Source organism: Poecilia latipinna, unplaced genomic scaffold (genome assembly GCF_001443285.1).
Source record: "Poecilia latipinna isolate Pla-1442-1.1 unplaced genomic scaffold, P_latipinna-1.0 Scaffold36, whole genome shotgun sequence".
In the NCBI taxonomy this organism is placed as follows: domain Eukaryota; kingdom Metazoa; phylum Chordata; class Actinopteri; order Cyprinodontiformes; family Poeciliidae; genus Poecilia; species Poecilia latipinna.
The window spans coordinates 759,619-786,613 of NW_015112652.1; the positions used below are offsets into that span (position 1 = coordinate 759,619).

Below are 26,995 nucleotides of genomic sequence, written 5' to 3' on the forward strand. Positions count from 1 at the left end.
GGAAACGCAGCTAGCGTTGAACCAAAAGTCAGGCAGGAAATAGGCACCAGTCTGCATAGTTTGTAAAGTAAGACCTCCACTGAAGACTTCCCAAACTGTCGATCTGAATATTTATGGTTCTGACCTGAGGCGGTGACGTTATGGCTGATCTATTTCCACATAAAACAACTTTTTTTTTTTCCTGACCTCTAGTTAAAGGGTGTAGCTGACAGGCAAGGAAAGTCAGAAGTTAAAAAAAGACAGGTAGGAGTTAAACGACAACAGCAAGCTCCATTTCGATCATTCTAGACGAGCTCAGGGTTTCCCACAGTGCTTTATAAGCCTGGCGGGCCACCAGGCTTTACATGTGTCCCCACCAGGCTAAGCATTGCTTATTTATTTAAGTTTTTTTAATGTTTGCATTTTTTAAGACTTTATAGTTGGTGTTCAGGTATTAATCTTCCAATCTCTCAATAGCACATAATTATCAAGTGATATTTTCAAATTTCCTGTCAACTTTAACACATTTTTCACTCAAAAACACGACGTGCTGCTGGATGAATGACTGCCGTAGCACCAAACCAACGGGCTTAGCAAGTTTTCTGGAGGAAACCCTGGAGCTAAAGGCTTTCCGATGCTAAAGAACCCCAAACAGGCCGGACAAGGTTGCCAGGTTGAAGGCAAGAGGGTGTGAGGACGTCAACGCCTCCAGAGAACAGATCACAGCCTTGAATCTGAGACAGAGGATAGCAAATACTGTACAAGAAAGGTTCTGTTTATGGAATAAATACTGTCGATGGTTCACCACAATATACTGCGTTGAAAAAGACAAAACAGACACAATCAGAGGAGAGAGAAAAATGAGCTGCAGGTTAGGCTCTTCATCCTCCTCCGGGATGCATGCAGGTTTCTCCACACCAAGAGGCTGGGATGGAAGATTTTCTGTCTTTTTTTATCTTTTCAGATTTTTTTTCACTCCATGGAGGAGAGGGATTAATGCTGCGTCATATCTGGGATGGACAGGATGTCTCAGGTCAAGCAGGGAGGATGGAGGAATTAGCCGAGTGGAGGGGAAGTCACAAGATGAAGACTGGTCCTTATGGAGCAGAGGGGTTTTAGAGTGATGGTGGGAGTGTTTCAGCGCTACGGAAACAGGGGGAGACAGAGACAAAACAAAAACATTAAGTTCAACTTAATCAGAAAGAAAAGAACTGATAATATGAGAATGAATGATAATGACAAGCAGATATCTTACAGTTACTCGCAAAATCATTCTTACAACTTCCACGTTTGGTTACAACCACAAACTTTAATGTATTTTTATTAAGACTTTATGTGAAAAACAACTAAAACTGAAGCATAAAGATAGAAATTGATCACTTTCATTCCAGCTCTACATATAGAAACCTAAAAAAAATGGTCTTGCATTTGTATTCATGCTTGAACAATAAAGCCTCCAGTCACTAGGGGGCAGCAGCGCTCAGACAACATGTTCAGTCCAGTAGAAGAAGGAGCCTCCACCGGCACACCGGTGTACAGAGCTGATTGAGACGAGATACAGAAGTCTGTGGAAGTAAAAAGAAAAATGTCGCAGCCAATTTGGCACAAAAAGTTGTTAAAAAGTTCTATACCTTTTGAAATGGAATAAGTTGATGAAGCTAACAAATAACCAATATTTACAGTTTTTATTTTAAATGAATGTTACTCTTTAATCTAAAAATCCACAACCCATTTGCAACGTTTCTTGAGAATCAAAGTCTGAAGTGTCTTAAACAGTGTGAACTGAGTTTATAAATGGAAATTGTCGCTTTGAAAGACTAGCAACAAATTTAAGTTGCTACAGCTAATTTTTATACGAATCTGCATTGATTGTAAACAGGATGTTGGTGCCAGTAGAAAGAAATACTCTTAATTCTCAACAGGATTTAAATTTGGGGAAAGCCATGAATTTCTTCTTGCAACTCCATCCATAAAGATCTGCAGTTCACTGCGAGTCACGTAGAAATGTTACAGAAGAATAGCAGGAAATTGCAATACATGAAGCAAAACTAATATTGCAAATCACCCTGAAAAATAAAAAAGCCTCTCTGTAAAATATGTCGAAGTATTGGTCATTTTGTGGGGTGAAAACTGTAGTTCCTTGATATATTTTGCAAATAACAGACAAAAATTTCAGCCTTTTGATGCATAAAGCCTAAATTTGTAGAAATGAGTTAAGAATAGAGTCCCAATAAAACACATAGAGGTTAGTGGTTGTAATTTGACAAAATGTGGAAAAGTTCAAGTGGTATGAAAACTTTTACGAGTCACTACAAGCCATGCAACAATCAGCAATAAACCAATTAAACCTACAAATCTCTTGGCAAAACACACAAAGGTTAAAAAAACCAGAATGCATACAAAGCAGCTTATTCAACATCTCATATTTATAATACTTTCTAATCATAAGCTGCTAGTTTTTCTTGCGAGAGCCTTTAGAATGAGAGCTCCGGGCCCTGGAAGATGCAGCCTGACTTTTATTACCACAGTTCCTGTTGACAGCACTGTGTGATTCCTCTGTGCTTCTATTTACGGCGGTGGAGGATCTGCCTCTAGACTCTCTGCAGACTCCGCTCATCCTGGGCTTACCAGGCGGGTTGTGAGCAGACAGAGCCGCCACTGTTTGGGCCGCTGAGTATCTGGAGTTTGGCTGTGAATGAACCGACTCTGACGGCAACGAGTAGCTGCTAGCAGCTGCTCCTTGCACGGATTTAGACCTGCTCTGCTTCTTCCTCACAGAGGCGTCCAGGCGTGTTTTTGGGTCAGGGTTTTGCCGGCTTTCGCCCCATGCTTTAGCTGTGTTAGGATACACACGCGAAGCTTTAGAAGAGGTTAGATCATCGGCGTGTGAAGAGGAAGCAGACTTGTGCCTGCTGGAAGAGGAAGAAGCAATGTGAGTTTTGATGAAAGTGTCCTGGCGCACAGGGACCGAAGCTCTCCGGCCGGACGCAGCCCTTCGTCTATCACTCGTACTGACTGTTAAGTCACTGCTCAAAGAACTGGTGGAGTCTTTACGAGGCAGAGAACGTCTATGACTCACCTCCGTATTAAAAACATCACTGATACTACGACTTCTAATGAAGGTGGCATCTCTTGGGAGACCCCGGCCACCGTGGGACCGGCTGCTTGTGTGAAAGCTGTTGTCGGAAGAAAGAGAAGAGGAGGTTCTTACAGGGCTTGTGTGGAGACTTCGGGTTAGAGCTCGCAAGTGGTGGGTGGCCGAGGCGGGGACGCTGCTGCCGAGGACGGGGCTGGCCCGCGGACTGCTCCTCAGCTGGGGCCTGCCGGGGCTGCTGCGGGGGCTGCGGGAGGCCCGGCCCGACTTGGCGGCCAGCTCTTTGGCCCGGGAGCGCCGGGGGCTGCTGTTCAGGCTGCGGGGGGCCTGAGGAGCCTCCAGGTCCTCCAGGCGCTGAGTGAGGGCCAGTTTCTGCTGGATGGCCATGCGCAGGAGGGAGTTAAGAGTCTTCTTCTCGTCCTCTGCAGCGGCAAGCTGCCTCTGCATCTCGTCCAGCTGGGTGACGTACTGATCGCACCTGGAAGACGTGGACAGGGTCAACATGCAGCATGCGCAAACAGGCAGGCAGGAGCTCATCAAAAGGCACATATAAACAGTCAGGTTAGAGACAGAGTGAGTCTGTTAGGGCAAACGCCAACTAACACCGCAAATAAGACGACTTTTAGAATCTGAAACGTTGCTAATTATGTTGGAGAACTGAAACAACTTTTGCTGCGCTCAGACTAAATCTGATTAGAGCGTCGAGGAGCATTTCCAACAGAAAATACTGCAGATGGAAAATCTGAACTTTTGCAGACGAACGTAGAGCGACAGCCAATCTGAGACTTCGCTCTGCAGAAGAATGCAATTGTGTGAAAAAAAAATTTCTAACTGGATTGTTTGACACAGACAAAACAAAAGAAAAAAAAGAAAAAGAGGTTTTGATCACTTCAGGATCAAAACCTGAGGTGAGAATTTAAATTAATAAATCCACAATTATAAAACCTATGATGCTGCATATGTTCATCACCATCTTTAACAGCATTTTGTTGAGTTTTAGAGCCAGAGACAAAACAAAACGAAGTATGAAGGTGAGTGGAGCGAGTCGTCCACGTGCAGTTCCAGCATCCCTCCACATGGTGGCACTACTAACTTAAACTTGAACCATAACCTTTTCCAAAGCTGTAATCTGTTGGATCAGACTTCAGCTGGCCTTGATTACTGTCTGTTCTTGAATCCTTCTTAAGGACAATCAAGTAGCAGCTCATAAATGTCTGCAAACGGACCAGACAGGCTGATACTCGTCCAGGAACCTCTGAGCCGTTTAACACCTGCTACATCAGTAAAAATAAATAAATCTGAGAATTAGGCATTTTTCTAGTTTATTGCATTGGTATAATCACTGCTTTCAAATCGAGCAGAGCAGTTCAGTGAGGGAGAGTTTGGTGATCTTGGTTCTGTTGAGTTTTACTCGTTTCGTGCAAACGTTCGGACCTCTTCCTCCCCAACATGACCCGCCTGAACCGGACAAATCGGTTTCCCCGCACAAGGCTGAGCATGTGGCTTATAATCTTCACGTGAAGCCGTGGATCGTGCACGGGTGTAATAAGAACGGTAAGCTCATTACCCACTAACGAGGGCTTTTACAAAGCATTTAGTCCTAGAAAAGACTTGTACAAATATTTTTTTCAGGTTTCAGATAACAGAAATAAAAACCTTACCGGCTGGCAAACATGACTCTGAGAGACGAGAAGGTGGCAGCGTCCTCCTTCAGGGCTTTGAGCTCATTCCTCAGTTTCATCATGGTCTCTGACACCATGCTCTTCTCCGTCTCGTACTTGGTTTTCAGATTAGACAAGGCCAACTCCGCCGTCTGCAACGACAAAAACAAAAACCACCTCAATATCAAACATTTAAACAAGGTTTGTGCACCTTTCTCAGTAAAATTCAAGTTTTCAAACTTTTCCAGCACCAACTTTAAAGTTATAAACAAATGAGCTAAACCGTCTCAATTCAACATATATATTATTTATTAATGTTAATATTTTGTGATGGTACTCTACAGCATAATTATAACTAAATTTTATGTTTTGAAGTATCTCACACATACCCCAAATACCAGACTGACCCGAGAACAAAACAAAAAAATCCCCCAATTTTAATAACTTTGTTTAACCTATAAAATATAACCAATGTCAATTATAGGGATCAATAAGTCACTGAGCTATTAAGAATAATAGATATTCATTATGTTGATACAATCGAAACAAATCACCTTATGGTAAATTACCTTCTTGCTCAAATTAAATGCTTAAACTCAAAGTTACAACAAAATTTCCAAAAATGCTCCCAACTTTTCTGGCATTTAGCAAATAGAAATAATTTTGGTCATTCTAACCAACTTAAAACAAGAAAAGTTTAGTCTGATTTAACTTCACACGGTCACAAAATAAAAATGTCTTTATTGGCTGTATAAAAATATCTGGTTTTAACTTTAATGTTTTCAAAGTTTAGGTTTTTGATCAAACCGATTACATTTATTACCGTGCAGTTTGGTCACCAAACACTTTCAAGGACTTTTAACAATAAACAAGCACTTTGCTAATGTTGAAAATACCGAATTGAAAAGCAGCTGTACGAACCTTAAAGTAAGAAGCTTTTAATGGTTTCATTCAAACATTTTAAAAAAAGTGATTTAAAAAAAAAAAGAATGCAACAACAATATTTGCTTTTCTGAGACTTTACCAACAAAGCAGTGGTGCATTTCTATAACAGTGTGTTCTGGGCATCAACACAGAAAAAGCTTTTTATTTGAGTTATTTGGTAGAAGCTCTGCGAAAAAAACAGCTACCAACTGAAGCAAACAAATATAAAAAATAACGAAAAATATAAACGACCAAACCAACTTAAGCGACTGACTGCTGCAGTTCAGACTAAAAATAAATGAACGCCGTTTGATTGACATCAGGAAAAGCAGCGGGTCGCTTCTTCAAACAGAACATTTAGGCGTTCTGTTGGTACCAGGATAACAGGACATGAGGACTGTACAGCCCTTGATGATGCTAAGCTAAGCAGGAATCTGCATCACTCCAGTGATAGTAAAGCCAAACCAAATCTAATGCAGTATTATAAATATTTTATTACAGACGAACCGGAGTCCTGAGCCCAGTCTGTCCCAGTAACAGCATCATCAGTTTAACAGTGTGACGTGCAAATACACATGGAATACATCAAAAACGTCACCTGGAGACTGTTTGGAGGAATGAGAGAAACGGCAGAAGTAGGTCAGATGAGATAAACGAGTGGAGGAGAAAGCAGGCTTACGATCTGGAAAGTCTAAAAATCATTCAGGAAAAGGGAAACTCACTGGCCCCTTTATTAGGTACACCTGAAGATCACGATATAAACATTAGCCAATCAGATGGCAGCAACTCAGTGCATCCAACATGGTGAAGTGGGGAGATATGGCTTATTATGCTTCCCGGAAGCATAATATTATGATTATGATACGTCTTTCTCAAACGTATCTGCGTAACAACTGTGACGTTAGCTCAAAGTGTGATGCTACAGTTAGCTTACCAAAGGATTGCGTTTAAAAATAATAATGGATAAATGACTGAAGACCGAGTCACTAAAAAGAAAGCCTGAAGATTATGGAGGAAAGTTTCTCAGGATGAGTTGCAGAACTTTTGTTTTTTAACACTTTTATGATGCACAGCATCGAGGCGGTGAGCAGCGCTGCGCCCCACGCTGACTAACTGCATCTTAACACCTAAAAATAACAATATTTATGCTCGGTTAACTGCTGGCTGAAAGAAAATGTTTGTTTTTGTCAACACAACTCAAGTCTATTCTTTCTTTTCTTATGCTTCTAAATTACAAATAGTCCTAAAATGCCATTAGTGCACACAACACTTGAAATAAAGAACGTTTTAGAATCCACTTTCAGAATCTGTACTTTACTCAAAATGACTTGTTCATGGTTTTATTGCACCACCCTTCACATTCGGAGTAGTCTCCACGAGTTAAGAGACTAACATTTTCATTTCAGGTGTTATATATTAAGATGTTGCATTATTGAGGAGGTAATTTAAAGTTGGGTGGTCCGTGAGTGTTTGTTAAATGGGATAAGTGGTCCTCAGCCTGAAAACAGTTTGAGAAACACTGGTCTATGGGTTACACATAACATGTTCATCACATTTCTGCACAAACGTTTAACCTACATCGACAGATAATGCTGCTGGAATAATCAACCTAAAAGACGAGGAAAAGTGCTGCAGCTTCGTTTACCTGCTTGTTTGCCTTCAGGACAGTCCGCAGGGTTGCAATCTGCTCCCTCTTCGTGCTGAGAAGGGATTTGAGTTTCAGGACTTCCTCCAAAAGGCTTTCGGTGTCCCGCTCCGACTCCTCGCTGCTGCTGAGCCCAGAGTACGGCATCGCTCCCCTCTGACGGCAGAGATCCACAGCCACCTGAGTGGACACGCAGGGACAGAGAAAAGTGATTTAATGGATGTTTTTCTGCTTTGCTAAATTTCTTACACGTCTGCAACAGTTTAAAACAACAAACCACTTTATTATTTACAATATATTCAGCAACAACTTTCAAATTCCTAGCATAGAGTTGGGCGATATGGACTTTAAGTTTCATCATGATACTTTGTAGTGTTATAGTGATAAAGATAAATGTGGCAGCAAAAACTATTCATTACTTATTTAGGTAACTGTATGTCTGCGACTGTCCTTAACCAAATGCTACTCTTTAGAAACATACCCATCTGTAATGCACTTCTTTAGGCCACCAGTCACATAAAAAAATTAATTTATATCACTTAACTGCCCACAGTAAATTATTCTAATCATATTTTCAATTTTATTGATATTCTCATTGAACAAACTGTGGAGAAAATGGTAAAACTAACAATCCTGACAATATGGACAGTTTAAACATTAATTTGAACTTATCTCGACAAAGCTAACATGACACGATAAATGCCCTCCCTCAGTTGTAGAATTAATTTTTCGCTTCAGAGAAAGAACAAATGTAAGCTTTCCAGTGTTTCAAATAATGTTTGCTCAAAGGATTGTGTTTTCCTCAGGCCACAACCCTTAACTTTGACCCCTGATAATCCGATCCATTCAGACCAACACACAGGCACGTGTCGCCACAGCTCTGAACCGCTGCTGGATTTGAGAGGCACTCAAGAACATTTGCTGTCTGAACACAACGTCAGGTTCAAGGAAAACTGTACAGGGGAAAAGCTTTCACTCTGAATATCAGCCTGGCTTTTAGTAGCAGCCTGAAAATAAGATTTGGAAATTATTTATTCCTGTTTGTAAGAGGTGAGCTGGTGCTGCCACAAGGTTCAGTCCTGGGACTCCTCGTATTTACCATCTACATGCTACATTACAATGTCACCAGGTGACTACGAACTCATACAAGCACCAAAAAGATGATTAGGACAAATCAATGTGTGGATGTGACATAACTATCACCAGATGACCAGAAAAACTGAAGTTATTATCTGTGGACCTAAAGAAGAACGATCTAGAGTTAATGCAAAGCTTCAGCTATTACAGTAATTAACTAGAGATCATATCCGAACCTTCAGAGCCAAATAAAGACGGTTACAAAGTCAGCCTTCTATCACCTGAAGAACATTTCCAGGATTAAAGGTCTAATGTCTCAGAAAGATCTAGAGAAACTCATCTATGCGTTTATCTTTAGTCGCATTGATTCTGCAGCAGTGACCTCACAGGTCTGCTTGAAAAATCAGTCCTCAAGCTGCAGCTGATCCAGAACGCCACTGCTGGCATTCTGACTAAAATCAGGCATAGAGCGCATCATACCAGCTTTAAAGTCCTTCCGCTGGCTCCCTGTAGCTCAGAGAATAGACTTTTAAATGCTATTATTAGTTTATAAATCACTGAATGGCTCAGCACCAAAATACAGTAAAGATCTGCTGTTGTCATAGCAACCTTCCAGACCTCTCAGGTCTTCTGGTTCTGCTCTGAATCCCCAGAGCCAAACATGGAGAAGCAGCATTCAGCTTCTTTGCGCCACAAATCAAGAAATCTGCAAAACAGCTGAAACACTGAGTTCCTCTAAATCAACCAGTTTAGAGCTGGCTTTGAATCATAGTAACTGGATCAATACATTTTATGTACATCTACTTAATGATTTTAATATGCATATTACTTGTTTCATAATTGATGGCTGATGTTTTTATGATGTAAAGAACTTTGAACTGCCTTGTTGCTGAAATGTGTCTCAGACACCGCCCTCTTACCCTGAGGTGCTTGATCTGGCAACGGATGACAGCAACCAGGTTGGACACATTGGACGGGTCCCTGAAATCCAGAGTGGGGGATCCGGGACAGGTCAGCGAGTCTGCGCTGGATCCCGCGCTGTCCACCTCGCCCATGAACTGCAGCGCCGCAGCTTTGGAGATGAACATGTCGTTTGCCCGAGGCTTCTTCTGAGCGTTGTGTTGGGCGAAGATGTGGTGTGACCTTCGCACTCCTCCTCCGCCACCACCCCTAGCGTTGTCCCGGTAGTAGTCCAGAGTGACCCGTTTGGGTGTAATGTTGTTGCACACACAGATGTGGTGGTAGAGGTTGGACAGCTCCTCGGAGAAAGCCAACAGCTCCTCCTGAGCGACGCTCAGATGCCCTTCAGAGTCGGTCGCCACTTTCCGCGTGGCTCCGATCTCCTTCTCCAGCTCGCCGATGCGCTCCTGATCCTGCTTGCTGGACTTGATGCACTGCCGGATCTTGTCGGCCAGCTCCTGGGCCTCGCCCCGCCATCGCTCCTTCTCCTGCTTGTATCTCTGCTCGAGGGTGTTGTACCGCGCACCCGCCTGAGAGAGTTCGTCTCTCAGCTTCAGGAGCTCTTCGCTGGCCGCGCGCATTCGTGCTTCCAGCACCTCTTTGCTCTTAGTGTCCACCTCGTAGTCGAAGCCTTCACTGCCATCCTCTCCAGTTTCCACCTTCTGCCTCTCCTCTGCCTCCGGGTTTGGATGCGGACGACTTTGCGCTGCTTCCAGCTGCTGAGTGAGAGCGCCAACCTTGTCCTCCTGCTGACTTAGAGCCTGTTTGGACATCATCAGCTGCATCTGCAGTTCCTCCACTTTGCTACCCAGGCTGGATTTCTCCCTTTCTGCCTGAAAATACACACACACGTACACAAAAAAAAAAAATTTAAAAAATATGTAAATTAGGAAAGCAAGTAATCAATTAATGAGTCATTTTAAAGTTGATTTATCTCATTGATCAAGTAATCAATAGAGGAGAGGCGTCTTTCCATATCAAAGGGCTATTTTCATATTTTCATATTTTCATATATTTTTATTAAAATTTTCATATTGTACTGAATTAAAAAAATAAATTTTACCATTATTTTGTGTCACCTCTATTAAATACTGACTGAATAAACAGAAGATTGTGGCTCTTACATTACTAAACTTAGACTTATTTTTAAAATGAAACAAAGCAGAAACCTCTCAGGTTGCTGAATAGAAAATTAAATTAAAAGATGAAAAGAATAAAATAATTGAAGCACTTAATCCCCCATTAACAGAGCTATTCATATATTAGTACCGTCTCTGGTGCCTTTGAAGGGATGTTAAAACTTCGCTCCATAAAATGCATTAACTAATCCACGCTTACTGGCGCCATGTTTTCTTCCGTCACGTTACAAATTCCCTCTCCCTCCGCTTTTCTGTCAACATATCCTCGGCTTCGTAGCACATCAATAATTGTTTAATGAGAAGCTAACGCGTTCTGCTGAATGAGTGCTGTTAAACTTAAAAGAACCGCATAAAGTGCATTTTATATCCCACACCGGACTCAGTTTGGACCGTTTCTATTTCCCGCTATGCTATGGATCCGCCATCTTTGTTTCTATATCTACGGCTCCGCTTCAGGATAACCAGCGGCGCCCTCTGCTGGATGGCGGCTAAACTACAACACTGAAAGAAGATCTAAGCTAACGTTATCAGTAAAAAAAAAAAAAAGAAACCTCTAACCATTCCTAGTTTTCATTCAGATAATTCGAACTGACTGTATTTATTTTACGAGAATGAAAAGACGATTTCTCAGACTTCCCCTCCCTCTTCCTCTTGATGCATTTTTAATGTAACCACATGCAGATCCAGAGACCAAACATCTGCTAGACAGGAGCTTTTAAACCCAACCCCCCAACTTAAGTGCATCATACATAATGTATTTCCTCTAAACAAAGAGAAGGGACAACTCGATATGTTCTTAATTATTCGAGACACATTCTCTTAGAAGGAAGCTGCGTTGACAATAACTAGGAGTGGACTAAAATTTCCCAGTGAAGCAGTTGTTGCGCAACAATGCTTATCCTGCAGCAATACGGAGCGGATGTGGTTTCCAACAGGAAGTGCCAGCTAACAGCTTAGTCACACAGAACAAATGGTGCTGAAATTTCCTCACTTGGAACAATAATGGATGTTAGTATTAAACTGAACCTGAGCAGACAAAGAGGAGTTTCATCTAAAATCTACAGATATATGAGATTAGTGATTTGGTTTGCTAGAAACAACAAGAGCAGGCTAATATTTAGACACAATTACTCATTTAAGATGAATGAACAGGTGTGATTTTATGTCAAAGTAACATGCTCTGTCCTAGAGTATGATAGTGTGAAAAATATTGGATCCCCTTACAGATTTCCTTTTTTTTATTGTCATGCAAATATTTTAGATGAAACGCATTTTAATTTCAGGCAAAGATAATCTGAGCAAAAACTACATTTTAAAAAGATAAAAAGAAAAACCAACAACAGAAACATTACTCAACCAAATCCTAATTTAGCATTTTTCTTTAAATGCGCTGTATTTTGTACTTTCAGGCATAGTGCCATTTTATCGCTCAATCAAGTATCTATTATTTTAAGCTAGTGTAAAAATTCTGCATAAACCAGATATGACTTACAAGTAATTTAATGCAATTTATTGTGCTAAAATTGGGCCCCTGTCTCTTTAAGAAGCTCCTGCTCTTTCCAACACTCCACCTTCGGCACGTCGCCACAACAATGCTCCTCCATGATGCCGTTTACAACTGTTCTTTGGAGCTCAGTGACAATAAGAAATATGAATTGTTTCTTTTTTTAGGTAACTCTATGGCTTTAACTGTGTGTCACAGCAATTATAGCCCCACAAACACAAATTCTGCTCTTGAAAAAACATTTGAATGTCCCAAATACGCTTATTTAGGACACCAGGGACATAAAGAGGTAAATTATTATAATAGGAAATTTATCATGAAGCAAGATAAACGATACAAGAAACGCCCACCCCTAGTTCCACCAGGTGTTTACTAACTAATGCTGCTGCTAGTCTGCAGGAGCTGAGTGGGGAAGGCACAGTGGGGGGTTTTCTGTGGGCTGGAAGCTCCAAGAAGGAACTCAGTGGAAATAACTTTGTGAGAGCAACCGTTCAGGCACCCAGGGTTTCCCCCAGTGTATTATAAGCCTGGCGGGCCACCAGGATTTACTTGTACCCCCACCAGGCTAAGCATTGCTTATTTATTTAAGTCTTTTTAAAATGTTTGTTTGGTTTTTTTAAGACGTTATAGTTGGTGTTTATCTTCCAGTCTTTTAATAAAACATAATTATCAAGTGATATTTTCAAATTTTCTGTCAACTTTAAACACTTTTTAACTCAAAAACACGACAAGTCGCTGGATGAATGACTGGCTACCGGGCTTAAAGATTTAAGGATTCCTCAAACATGAATGAACTTTTTTGATGAGGAAATGACAATATAGCATGACATAAAGCTCAAAAAAGTGGATTCTACACAATACTCCACCTCGGAAACTCAGTAGGAAAGTTATATCATTAAGGTAATATTTGTATGAGTAGTAAGGCTAGTTCTGTTGCATACCTGTAGCAGCTGCTGTTTTAGTTTCTGACTGTCTGAAAAGTGCAGCTCACTCAGCAGGTCAGACACCAGGCCTGAGGCTGGAGCGCGCAGGAAAACGTCACTGTTGCGCGGCGTGGAGTACCGTAGGCCGTTGCTTTTGGAGCTGGGCGCAGACGCAGACCCGTTGGTGTGACTGCTGTCCTGGTTCTCTTCCTGAGTGTCGCCCTCCCCGCTGCGGCCCTCCTCCTGGCTGTCGTCCAGCTGGTCCAAATGCAGCTCCAGGTTCCCCACGGAGTCGAACGGGTTGAGGGTCAGGGCGGAGAGCTCCCGCCGCAGACTGTTCTTCTGCTCCCGCTCCTCCTTCAGGGCTTCCAGGGCCTCATCCAGCTGCCGCTCCGCGATCTCCCTGAGCCTCGCGGCTTCTTCCAGCTGCGCTCGCAGCTCATCTTGCTCTTCGTTCTTCTGGGATAGCTCAAGCTTTATTGATTCAAACTCCACCTAAAAGCAGAGAATGAATGCATTTTCTTTAAATAGAGATACAATTTCACCCAACCATAAATTATCATATTTCTTCTTACTATTACCTTAAAAAACATTACAAACTTCACTCTTTTCAGGCTCCGACAGACAGACACAAAGGTAAACAGACTTATGTACGGACGGTAAACAACATGTAAACAAGATTTAAGGATGCAGAAATGGAAAAATGGACAAACTAATACGCGTTTGGCAAGCAAGTGGAAAAAGAGACAAATAAATGAATTAATTTATGTCTAACTGGGCGGACGAACAGACAAATGGACAGGTAGAACTTCAGACAATTAGATTTAGGAATACAATCTGGAAATTTAAGCATTTTCTCAAACTCCGTGTCTGTTTTCCAGATCTTTTAAATGCCAGGGAAATGTTCCCCGCCGCTGGAATTTACAGCTTTTGGCAGACTGCTTAGAGAGCTCCTTCCTTGTTGGCAAAATGTGTGGCTAAGATGAAACTTATGAGAAGACATATCTTATTGTAGCAACACTTAGACGTGTGCAGTGGCTGGTTCATCCAGTTTATTTAAAACAGAACTAAGGGAGCAAGGACAGATAAACCGAACTCTACCAGGTGGAAATCCTGTAAGGTTGTGTAAACACATCATCAGGCTATTTAAAGCAAACCCACATCTTTACCTGTATAAATAAACGCCAAACACATTTTACATGTTATCTGCAATCTTGCTGAGCTGTTGTAGGACAGAGCTGTAGCTGGCTCTGACCTAGCAGCTAACTGTTCAGCAGCAAACGATTGTTTCAGTAATCGATTATTCAGACAATCGGATTAAAAATTTGTCATATTCCACAGGCTTCTCATTTAACCACTTAAGCCTTTTTGATACAATATTAAAAATACATTAAAATATACAAATAAAATAAATTGCTTTTTAAGTAAGAAAGTAAGCATTTTATTGCCAATAATACAATAACATGGCATTCCTTTAGTGTATGCTTGATAACTTGTAGATTAATTGACTTATTTTTGGAGCAACCAACTAATAATTGGATAACAAAAGGTGCTTAAAAGGAGATTTTCTTGTTTACAGAACTTTAATCAGGTAAATATGTTCTAGATGGAACATTACATAGAACATTATATAGAACATATTTACAAAACGTTGTGTTTTTTTTTTTACTTAAATGCAAAATGTATGTATATATTTTTTCTGTGTGTTGTTCTTTCAGCAAATGGCCTGTTTTGAGTTGGTGTACTGCAGTTAACAATTAATTAATAAATAAATTAGCTGACAATTATTTAAATGATTGAATAATTGTGATTAATCAGTTTAGCCCCAACGAAATGCACACTCTGAGCAGATGGCATCAGTCCAGCAGCTTCTGCCCCACGGTTACCAACGGCAACAGGGGAAAAAAAGGGGGAGGAGCCGGCAGTTACTGGTCGCTACGGCAACCACCAACTGCCAAGAGCAACATAACAGAACTTAAAACACCAATAAATGTGAAACAACTTCTTGACTAAACAAAATGAATTCAAAGGACAAACAAACAAATTTTGACAAATTTCACATGTATTGTATTGTTAGAATAAAATCCTGTTACATACACACAATTAACACAAACTCAACAGGCAATGGGGGGGGGGAATGGCCAAATGACAACTGACCTGGTTTTCCTTTAGCACAGACACTTGTTTCTGTAAGGAGATATTTTCCTCCTCCAGCTCGCCGTTGTCCTGCAGCTGACGCAGCTCGCGTACTTTATATTCCTTCATTTCATCCCTCAAGTGGTTCTTCTCCGCTTCCAGACATTCGCATTCCTACAGAACACAGCAAAACTTTCAATTCAGACTGGAAAGTTGACAAATTGATTAATTAACTGAATACAAGAGGCCCCAACAGGACTGATTGGTGGATACACAGCGTACCTTCTTCAGCTGGTTGGAGAGCCCCCCCAGCCTGTCGAGCTCGGCATGGGCGTTGCCCAGAGCAAGACGCGTCTGTTTGAGCTCAGCCTGAACTTCCTCCATCCGGGTTGCCATGGCAGCCTCTTTGGAGGCCGTCTCCTGCAGCAGGCTCTCTTCCCGACACTCTCCATCAGCAGCTGCACGCTTCTGGCTGCTCACAGAATCTGCAAAAGCCTTTACACAAACAATAGAAGTGAAAAATGGAGGGAAAACGTGAAGTATCTCACAAGCATCTGTGTGGAAAAAGTCACTGAGTTGATGGATGAATCAACGACAACTCAAAGTTATCCTAGATTCATAAAAAGGATAGGAATAAATGCAGACTTTAATCGTCATGTTCCTAACTATATTGTTCCAGAAACACAGTAAAAGCCTAATGCTTGGCTTATAGCTGCATAATGCAGCTTTCCATAATCAGGAAGCAGAACACTGATGGCTACTGATGAAATAAACGCTGAAAAGTGTTTCACTGAAAAGCGCTTTGTTGTTACATAATAATGCTAATTGGAGGCACTAGCTCACACTGCTCTCCTTAAATCTTGAATATCCAAGAAATTGTGTTGAAGCCGATTATGAAAGAATTAAAATTCTGTAAGCCTGTGACCCTTCAGAAAGAGCTTCTCCTAACATGGAGCCTGAAAAATACCTTTGTGCTTCTCTGCAACATTTATTACCAAGTAGGGCTTCAACTAATGATTATTCAAATTATCGATTAATCGATTATCCTGACGATTAATCACATAAAAATAAATTGTAAAAATTCTCCTACAATTGTTAATTCAATAATCTGATTAGTTTTTGGATCAACCAATTAATAAAAGGATAGTGAAAGGAGGTTAACAGGAGATTTTTCTTTATGCAGAATTTGAACCAGGTGAAGAAAAATCTGACATTTGAGAACTTTTAGGTATAAGATATCTGCAGACAAAGGTTTGTTTTTGTTTATCTTGAATGCAAAATGTATGCATGTCAGGGTTTCCACCAGTGCATTATAAGCCTGGCGGGCCACCAGGCTTTACTTGTGCCCCCACCAGGCTAAGCATTGCTTATTTATTTAGGTGTTTTTAAAATGTTTGCATTTTTAAAGACTTTACAGTTGATGTTCAGGTATTAATCTTCTAATAATACATAATTATCAAGTGATATTTTCAAATTTCTTGTTAACTTTAAACATTTTTAACTCAAAAATACAACAGGCTGCCCTTGCGCCCAACCACCAGGCTTAGCAAGTTTTCCTGAATTTTTTATTTATTTATTTTTTGCAGTTTTGGCCCATTTACTACTCTGGGTATAATATTCATTTAGCAAATGGCCTGTTTTAGGCTCTGTATAAAATCCAGTTAATTAAATGATTACTATATCAGTTGACGATTATATAAAAGAAAATCAATTCATCACGATTAATCGTTTCAGCCCTATGACAGTCTTGAAAGCCTTTCAGCAAAAGCTTGACTCTTAAATTTCTTCACTTTAATAAAATTAATTTATAACAATATAAACAACAACATGATGAGGTTTCCTCTTCATATAGCTTACAGTATGTTGATCTCCCTCACATCCTAGTGCTTCAGATTATTTCTGAACTCAAGGGTCTAAAATATACACATTACTAAAATGCATTAGGAATGGCTGTTCAAATAGTTGGGATTGGCCCTTTTAAATCAATGGTACTGAAGTCCAGATGAAACTTAACTCCCACACCCAGTTGTCTGGGATTCTGTTGGCCGCACCCCCAGTGTGTTATGTACGACGGGTAGTGGACATTTTCTAACAACCACTGCCTGTTTTCTTTTGCACATAAAGTAAAATTGGATTTTCAGCTAGGTTAATTTAATGAAACTTAGTTTTTGCCCAAAGAAATTAAGTATTTGTTCCCCCCTACTATTCATATTGATGGGAATATGCCAACTTGTCAACAAATCACATCAAAACCAGAGTAAAATCCAGAGGAAGCCATTTTTAGTAGGAGCAAAACACTAATGGTCTGTTCTGTTCGCTCTACGAAGCAAGATTTTCTGAGTTTCCAGTCGGAAAAACAACCAACAGGAATGCCACTAGAGTTCAGGATTCCTCCTGGGGAAGTCAGAGCTCACAGGGAGACACAGAGTTTACTGTTTGCATCTGATTAAACCCAGAAAGCTGTACAATGTGTTTCTGAACAAAAGGTGGACATCCTGATAATCCGATCCTCGTGATGCCTCAAACACTACATGATAAAATTTAATTTCCTTTTAGGCCACAAACGAAGCCAAGCTTTTATTTTAGTGGAATAATTATTAAAATGTAATTAATACAAATTTAAATATATGCCTCATACAGCTGCAAATATAAAGAGGAAAAAGATGAATTTTTAAACGGCTGAGAAACGCTGCGAACCGCTCCTCAGCTGTGAAAATTCAAATTATCAGTAGAAGCAGTGAGATAGCACCGTTATGTTATTTGCATTTCTGCCAACATTGTAGAATTAAGCTATCCAGTTGGCTTAAGTTATAGTTATATCACACAACAATATTTATAAATGGAGGATTACAGACTTTTGAGTCTGGGATTAAAAGGTCATGGAAGCACATCGCTGTAAATCTATCACACATGCTGGATCAAATGATTATGTCATCATTGCAAAAAATTCACCGTTTTAGTTAAGAGTTTGTTGAAGACTGTATCATTTAAAACACTGACGGCGAACACATTCGTCTTACCTCTCTGAGCTGCTGCAGCTCCAGCTTTAGGGATTCGTATTCCTCTTCCAGCTGCGTGTGTTTCATCTTGAGGGCGGCGCTCTCTTCCAACACCACCAGCCCGTACCGAGCGGCCTGCAGCTTTTCCTCCGTCGCCTCTTGGAGCTCCAGCGTGAGCCGCATCACCTCGGCCTTCAAGTCTCTGCCGCCCATGTCTGCTTCCACGTCCTCCTCGACCTCGCCACCCGCCGGGTCGGCATCCGTCTCCAACATCTTTACCCGGCCTCGCGCTTATCTGCCGACGATCCGCTGCCACTACCTCACTCCTCCACCCTCATAACCACCGCCCTGCAAACGAGAGGCACAGCATTGACACTTTGGATGATTCTGCTGCCAACAACGCTAGACGGGCTTTCGCAAATTGTCTGTAAACAGCCCGCCAAGCTATCCGCAAATGTAGGTTAGAGCTCTGCCATGCAAAGAAGAAATCATATGCGAACGCTGCAGTCCTCGTTGAGACAAAGTTGATTTAAAAAGGACTGAGTTTGAGTAGAAACGTGTTGTCTGGTCAGGTAAATCAAAATAAATTACAATAAAAAATGCCTGCATATCTGGTGGTACACATCATAAAAGGTAACATTAGTTGCGCCATGGTTTTACAGTTCATTAGTTGGGTTTCAAGGAGTTTTCTCCACTATAAACTCATAGTAAGCAGGAATAAATCAACCACATGATAAATTAAAACACACTTGATAATTTCCATTTGCATGACTGATTGTTTCTCTCACTTTCTATCAAAGACGAAAGGCTCCAGTCTGGTGCATTGGTCTCAACGTTTTCCCGTTTTGGGGTAAAATTGTGTTTCAGTATCCATTTCATTTGTTGTTTTGTTTATTTATTTCAGATGTATACAATTTCCTCCAGTTCTAGTGTTAAATGTTTGCTAGAAATTCAAAGTTTGTCGATCTTTGAGAGGGTGTACTTGCATTATTACGACATTACCATTATGTTATTTGAAAATTGTCTCAAAACAACAATATTATCATTTAACATAATTTCTGGGATAATTTCACATCCAGCAAAATGTATTATTGTGACAGACAGTTATTAAAAACAAATTTTAAACTTCAAAATTAGTACCAAATAAGCTACATTTTATTACCTGCAAGTCACAAGTTATGTAATTTGTAATTTGCAAATAATTTCATTAGGTTTTTATGTATAGCTTACTCAACTTTACTAGAATAGCAAACATTAACATTGTTAATAGTTGAGTTAGAAATTGTTTTAACTTGAACCTCTGCTTGGTGAGGCTAAAGTCTGAAATTACCAAACTGTACGCATTTCATGTGCATCTCATGTTTCAGTGCTGACTCTGCTTATGCTCTCATGTAAAACTGAAGGGTTTGCGTTCAGAGACAACACATTAGACTCGTTCAAATTATTTAAAGCTCGGCATGAATGACTCCTGTGATCATCAGCGACAGACAGAAACTGGATCCCATTATTGCAGTGAGATGGCTGAGCTCAATCCTCTCGCATCTGCCAGACTTTGGCTTCCAAACTATAGAATTACAGATGCCAGCTACATAACAAAATACTATTTTTTTTAAAGAAACAACAACGTGGATTTATGTTCCTTTGACGTGGGGAGTCGTCGACACCCTTTAACCGAAGATGGATACATCAGCTGCCCCGGTTGTTGTCCAGCGCCCAGATGATGTAGTTAGTTAGTCATCCTGAAAGCATCTGACGCTACCAGCTCACGAAGCAGACTCTCTTAGCATCAAGTACAAGAATTCAATCGTATATTACGTATTTTCTTAGACTAACCTGTTATATAAATGATAAGAGATCGCCTGACAGGGACGCAGAACCGAACACGACACCGGTACAGAGAAACAGGACACTGACCAGACTGCTAGCATCGGTAGCTTAGCTTAATGTGATGTACACAGCAAATGAAGCCATAATGTAGACTTACTAGAAGAGTTAGGAGATCAAGCATCTAAATCTGATACGTTTTCAAAGCAGATGACTAACCAAAGTAAACAGAGATCTCTCTCTCGCTCTCTCTCTCTAGAATCCTATCAGACGAGCTAATTAGCCCGGACAGTCAGCCATCAGCAGCCAAACTACGTACTCACCTCGCTGTTTTATTTCAACGATGGAGCTCGCTTGCCGCCACAAATCCGCCACCTTGCTCCTTCCAGAGGAGCGCTCAGCAACAGCGGTCTCCTGATCACGTTAGTTAGCGGCGGTACCAGGTTTGGTTTAGCGAACAGCCGCTCCCCTTCCTCCCAACCCACCTGCTTCCCTCGTTTCGCGGAGGGGTCGAGTGTCAAACGCGCGCTGAAAACGTGAAGGCACAGGGGCGCCCTCTTATGTACCACCATGGTACTGCAGATTAAACCACAGCGCTATGGGGTGTTTGTATCTGTGATCGGTTCCGAAATTGAGTAAACGCACTTGACCTTTTAATGTTTAATGTACACAAAGTGCACGTTTATTTGTATAGTTACTTTTAGGAGTGGTTTGATTTTTCTGTTGACTTCGTTAACTAATTAACTTAACTCATATTTCTTATTTTAGTCTTTAAAATATTTTTCACAATGTTTCATATTTATCTCTTTTTAAAAATATTAAATATTTTAGACAATTCAGTTCTTGTGTAGTCTTTTTATGAAATTACTTAGTGTGATCAGGTGTGTCATCGTTCAAAGCTCTAATATGTTATTCTACAATGACAAAACATTGAAATTGTAATGTTTTCTCTTCTTTTTTGATTTAACCATCAAATTATTTGAGTTAATCTTAGAGTTAGACTGTTTAGGCTTAGACTACAATATTCTAAAAGGCTTGTCAGTTTCTTTTAAGCACACACTGATTTTTTGTAACTCATCTATGTCAAGAAGGATTGAAATAATACTTTTTTGTGTCTTAAAAAAATAATCGTTTTCCAAATACCAATCTCAACTTTAAAGATCCCTTGAGTGCTATGAAATTATTCAGCCGAGCTCTGACCATTATGAGTAACTTAGATTTTGATCCAGAGCAGATTGAAGTTTGCATGTTCTTTAAATAAATTAAATAGCCGTTTACTGACTCTACAGCTAAAGCTAAGAATCTAACGTCAACCTCGGCGTCGTGCTTATTACCGTCTCTATCCAAAAATATATCATGTATAATTCATAAATATTAAACAGAAGCACCTTGAAATCAATAATAATTACGTTTTAATAATATGATAATAAAAAAATAAAAAAGCAAAAGTAGACTTCCGCTTGCGTCGGCCCCAACATCCGGTTTACTTCCGGCTTTTCACAGTGGGTTTTTGCCGCTCTCTAGTTTAAGTCTGAAACCATGAAGCTCGTCACATGGAATATTAACGGCATTAGGACGTTTAAAAGCGGAATAAAAAAGGCTCTTGATAGCCTGGACGCAGATATAATTTGTGTCCAGGAGACAAAAGTCACAAGTAAGTGTTAAAAACAGAGAAGCTACAGCCCATTGTGCTCCAATCAGAGCGCTGTTATGAAAAACAATAAAAGGTTAAACCCATTTATGCTTTTTAGGAGACCTGCTGGATGAACGGACGGCTATTGTTGACGGCTACAACTCGTATTTCAGCTACAGTCGAGGACGCAGCGGTTATTCAGGTTTACAACGCATCTATTCTACATTCCCAGCCATAAAAATCACACAAACTATGATAAAGATTTGCTGTTTATTTAAAGATAGGTCCTGCAGAACAAGGAAGTTCATGACCTTATGTCAACACCTTTTTCCCATGCCTGGTGTTCACAGGTGTTGCGACTTACTGCAGGGATAATGCCACTCCTTCTGCTGCTGAGGAGGGACTCACAGGTCTGCTCACCAACCATGAAGGAGCGGTTGGATGCTATGGTGACCACCGTGACTTTTCAAGTGAGGAGCTGCAGCTTTTGGACAATGAGGGGCGAGCCGTCATCACGCAGCACAAAATAATGTAAGATTAAAATATAAAAAATAAATACAATTCTGCACAGTGGTGCAGTTGGTAGCACTGTTGCCTCGCAGCAAGAAGGTCGTGGGTTTGAATCCCGGCCCGGGATCTTTCTGCATGGAGTTTGTATGTTCTCCCTGTGGGTTCTCTCCGGGTACTCCGGCTTCCTCCCACAGTCCAAAAACATGACTGTCAGGTTGATTAGTCTCTCTAAATTCTCCCTAGGTGTGAGTGTGTGTGTGTGTGCATGGTTGTGTGTCCTGTCTGTCTCTGTGTTGCTCTGCGACAGACTGGTGACCTGTCCAGGGTGAACCGGCCTCTTGCCCAAAACGTTTGGAGACGGGCACCAGCACCCGTCCCGACCCCACTAGGGTCAAGGGTGTACAGAAAATGGATGGATGGATAAAAAATGTATTTGTTAGAATAGGGACTGAATTTGGTTTCTGCATTCAGATGTTTTGGTTATTAATTAATATTAACCACATCCCAATCTTTATTCTTCTAAAAACAACCCATCTGATTTTCGCAGTGTTTGCTAGATTTTTTTGTTTCCCATCCGCAGGTGTCAGGACACAGAGCAGACTGTTACTGTAATAAATGTCTACTGCCCACGCGCTGACCCAGACAAGCCGGAGCGAAAGCAGTTCAAGCTGCAGTTCTACAAGCTGCTTCAGTGTCGGGCAGAAGCGTTATTAAAAGGCGGGAGGTGAGTGTAGAATGAAGAGTCTGGCACAGGTGTTTCCTGCTTTTAACACAAACGTTTCAACTACAACACAAACTGCATTTCTTTTGATATTATTAATCTAAATGTTTGTCCATAAATAATTGGCTGCAGTTATTGATAGAAATAGTCTTGTTTCTACATTTTGTACATTTTGTCATGTTACAACCATAACCATTTATATTTTTATTTACATTGTTTTCAGTGTAAATAAACACTGCAGAGATCCACGGTGGGAGAATTTGAAAACGGTCATGTAAAACTAAAGATCTTAACTTGATGGAAAAGTGGCAAGAAAGAAATCTACAATTCGATTCAATTCAGCTTAATTATATAGCGCCAATTCACAACAAATTACGTTTTAAAGCACTTTACCAAAAAAAAAAAAAAATAATTTCAGTTCAATCACACATACATTCCAGTTGATCCTAGTTGTCAAGCAATAAATCAAGCTCTGTTTATCATTCAAAATTGCTTAAAAATCTTCTAAGGAAACTAGGCAAACCCAGCAGATTGCGTCATCATGGACTTTCATTGACCTAGTTGCATAATAATTCCCATTTGCAGCTTTCACTAGCCATGCAGAGGAGAATCATGAGAGGAGATGTGGCCAGATTTTACCATAATTTAACTTTTTGACCTACATTTAAAAAGCTATTTGTGATATATTACCAACACGGCACCCTGAAAATGCCATACCCACAGTGAAGCATGGTGGTGGAAGCATCATTATTTTTCAAACATTCATGAGTTATAAAACCAAAGTCCAGACCTAAATTCATAGAAAATCTCCATTTAATCTGAGGTGAATAGTCAAAAAGTTCTGCTTTTAGTTGTGCAAACTGGTAGAGAAATCCTCCAGAAGCATTGCTGCTGTACTTAATTAATTTTCCACTTCCTGTTGCTCTGTTACAGAAAATCCTAATGAAATACTTTGAACTTTGTGGTTGTAATCTGACAAAATGTTTACATTTTAGCTCTGCTATTGCTCTGCTTCTTTCTACCAAATTTCTAAACTGTATTTTCTGTTCTCCAGCCATGTCATCATTTTAGGAGATGTGAATACTTCTCATCAGCAGATAGACCACTGTGACCCAAGTGATATGGTAAGTAGAAGCTTTAAAAACTGCTGTGATGGAAGTACATTTTTAAACTACTATAATATTATTTGTCAAAGACTCAAGAGAAAGCCTACAGCCTTTAAAATCACACCACTCCATTTTATTTACATTTCATGAAGAAGGAAGTTGTGCTCTTGTCTTCTACGGAGGTTTTCATGTCGTTTCCTTCAGTAGTTCTTGGTGCAGCGTCACCACAGGCGAGGAGGGGAACAGGTTTTTCATAAGGTTCTGTTCGTTTGATACAGTGGACTATAAAAGCAAACCCCACCTTATGAAAGTGTAACAAATGTTGCAATTTTGGTCTCAGTCAAACCAAGTTTACCAGACTATCAAGTGTGAGAAGATCCGTGCTTTGACATTCAATCAATCGATCAGTAAATTTGTTTGTTAGCACATTTCAGTAACAAGACAGTTAAAAGTTCTTTACATCATAGAAACAAAAAATATAAAGTTCTGAGAGGTCTGGAAGGTTGATACAACAACAGCAGATCTTTAATGTATTCTGCTGCTGAGCTGTTCAGTTATTAATAAAATAACAGCAGTATGTTAAAGTCTATTCTCTGAGCTACAGGAAGCCAGCATAGAGACTTTAGAACTGGGATGATGAGCTCTGTCTTCCTGGTTTTAGTCGGAACGCGAGCAGCAGCGATTTGGATCACCTGTCTGATTTTTCAGGCAGACCTGTGAGGACACTGTTGCAGTAATCGATGCGACTAAAGATAAATGCATGGATGAATTTCTCTAGATCTTGCTGAGACATTAGTCCTCTAATTCTGAAAATGTTCTTCGGGTGACAGAAGGCTGACTTTGTAACCGTCTTTATGTGGCTCTGAAGGTTCTGGTATATTGTGCAAACACATTTTTATGCCACAGATGAGCAAACTGCCACAACTTCTGCATATGCAGCATATAGGTGTGGGAACATGTCATTGAATCATATGATGACCTTTTTGCTACTTCCCCTCTGAAGTGTTATGAAATCAGCAACGACACACACCACTTTTTCATTTTGACTTGGTCTTTGTTCTGTTCTTGAGGTTAGATTTAAATGATCAGAATCATAAATTCCTGGAATAGAAAGAGGTTGCACCTTCTTTTCGACAGTACTCTACTTGTTCTTGCTCAATAACTAAATGTTTTTCTTATATTTCTCAGGAGGATTTTGCTGAGAATCCTGGGAGGAAATGGCTGAATAGCTTTTTGTACAGTAGTGCCAAAGAAGAGAAAGAGGAGGAACATCTTAAAGAATCAGAGACAACAAATTGTGTCCAAATGGGAAAATTTATAGACATCTTCCGCTACTTTCACCCAACTCGTACCAACGCCTTCACCTGTTGGTCCACTCTCACTGGAGCCCGACAGACTAACTACGGCACGCGTATTGATTATATATTTGCAGACCACCGGCTGGCCCAGGAGCAGTTTTCGGGGGCAGACATTATGCCGGAGGTGGAGGGCTCCGATCACTGTCCCGTTTGGGCGCACCTGAAATGTTCGCTTCTTCCCTGCTCCAAACCTCCTCCCCTCTGCACTCGCTACCTGCCAGAGTTTGCCGGCAAGCAGCAGAAACTCTCTCGCTTCCTGGTGAAGGTGGACCAAAAGTCGAAGGAAGCTTTACCTGGGTCCCAGGAAGAGGAGGAAAAGAGGGAGAACATGAACCCGTTTTGTGGCGATAGTAAAAAACGATCATCAGCGTCAGAATCTGCTGCCCCAAAGGGGAAAAAGTCAAAGACAACAAATACCTCCTCAAAGCCGCGGGGTAACCTCCTTTCTTTTTTCAAACCCAAACTCACAGATGTTAAACCGTGTGAAAACACACCTGGTCTGGACCAATTTATCTCATCGCACAGCAAGCCAAAGGCATCCGCAACCAGCGAGCTGCGTTCAGGAACGGGCGGCACGACTGAACACACTGAGCTTGTTGTTGACGCTCCGACCCAGCTGTGCACCAGCAGCGCCGCAGGAGAAACAGGCAGCGCGGTGAAAGCCAAGCAGCCGGCCTCTCGGCTCACTGAGGGGCAATCAGATGTCAAGAAGGGGGCATCATCTGTGTTTTGGAAGTCTGTGCTTCACGGCCCGCCTCCGGCCCCCTGCTGCAAGGTGCACAGGGAACCCTGTGTGCTCCGCACTGTGAAAAAAGACGGCCCAAACATGGGCAAACAGTTCTTTGTGTGCGGACGCCCCCAGGGACACGCTTCCAACCCCGAGGCGCGCTGCAACTTCTTCATGTGGGTAGAAAAAGGAAAGTAACGTGGTTTCTGTGGCACGACTTTTAAAACTCCACCACACACACATGCCTCTTCATTTCACTGTTTTCATAGGTTTTTATTTTGTCTGACTTAAAAATAAAATTGTTTTATATTCTATGAGTCCTTTTTTTCTTTTTACTCTCATGCAAACATAAATAAATAGTTGATCTTTAAGGACATTTCAAAATTAAAGGTTGCAGATGTATAGATTTCAGGTGTCTATATGTTTTTAGTTTATTGTTAATGTTGAGCTGTTTTTTCAGATTTATATATAAAATATTCCCTTATTTTAGCTTTTGAGACATTCTGCAAGTTGAACGATGACTGACGTGTTAGACTAATTACTTCTAAATTAAATCTAGCACAACATTTTGTATTTCTCACAATAGTGTAAAGGTGAAGGTAAAATATCTGTTACTGCGATATCGTCAAACTATTGCTCTAAATTTTAAGCTTAACCATTATAAAATGAGTTAAACTGTAAACTAATTAAATGCAAGGAGGCAGAATATTTATGCTCTTTTTGCACCAAGAGTGGAAAAGAAACAATCCCAACTTTGATCAAAAAAACTTTCAGGTTCTTATAATTCCAGTGTTTTTGAGAAGTGGCACAATAATTTCTCTATTTGTTGCCAATATTAAATTTGTCTTTTTAATGTGAACAAAATGGCTTACGGCTCAGGAAGCTACAATCTTTGAGGCAGCATGAACTCAACAGATTAACTTATTTTATGTATACGTTTCTATTACATCGATCCATATAACTGAGATTTTTATTGTTTAATTCCATATCCAGTCAAAACGCAGTGTGACGCTTACAAGAACGTTTCAGTGCATTTCTTAAGAAATTTGGACTGCATTTAATCGCCTCCTGTCTA

At 40.6% G+C, this 26,995-nt stretch overlaps 2 protein-coding genes across 2 annotated transcripts; one reads left to right on the top strand and one right to left on the bottom strand.

Moving 5' to 3' along the window:
- Window positions 1-733: 733 nt before the first annotated feature.
- LOC106954378 (protein bicaudal D homolog 2) lies at window positions 734-20,409 on the bottom strand. The gene is made up of 10 exons (XM_015043828.1): window positions 20,189-20,409; window positions 18,063-18,389; window positions 15,325-15,537; window positions 15,064-15,216; window positions 12,925-13,401; window positions 9,301-10,173; window positions 7,304-7,483; window positions 4,735-4,886; window positions 3,191-3,551; window positions 734-1,122 (listed from the first exon to the last, which is right to left on the bottom strand). Exons 2-10 carry the CDS (start codon window positions 18,312-18,314, stop codon window positions 1,117-1,119), a joined length of 2,667 nt encoding a protein of 888 aa, XP_014899314.1. The 5' UTR covers window positions 18,315-18,389; window positions 20,189-20,409; the 3' UTR covers window positions 734-1,116.
- A 911-nt stretch (window positions 20,410-21,320) lies between these two features.
- Window positions 21,321-26,206, top strand: apex2 (APEX nuclease (apurinic/apyrimidinic endonuclease) 2). The gene is made up of 6 exons (XM_015043844.1): window positions 21,321-21,519; window positions 21,617-21,700; window positions 21,849-22,029; window positions 22,589-22,732; window positions 23,784-23,853; window positions 25,024-26,206. The coding sequence occupies exons 1-6, from the start codon at window positions 21,405-21,407 to the stop codon at window positions 26,116-26,118; spliced, it is 1,689 nt and encodes a 562-aa protein (XP_014899330.1). The 5' UTR covers window positions 21,321-21,404; the 3' UTR covers window positions 26,119-26,206.
- Window positions 26,207-26,995: the final 789 nt, after the last annotated feature.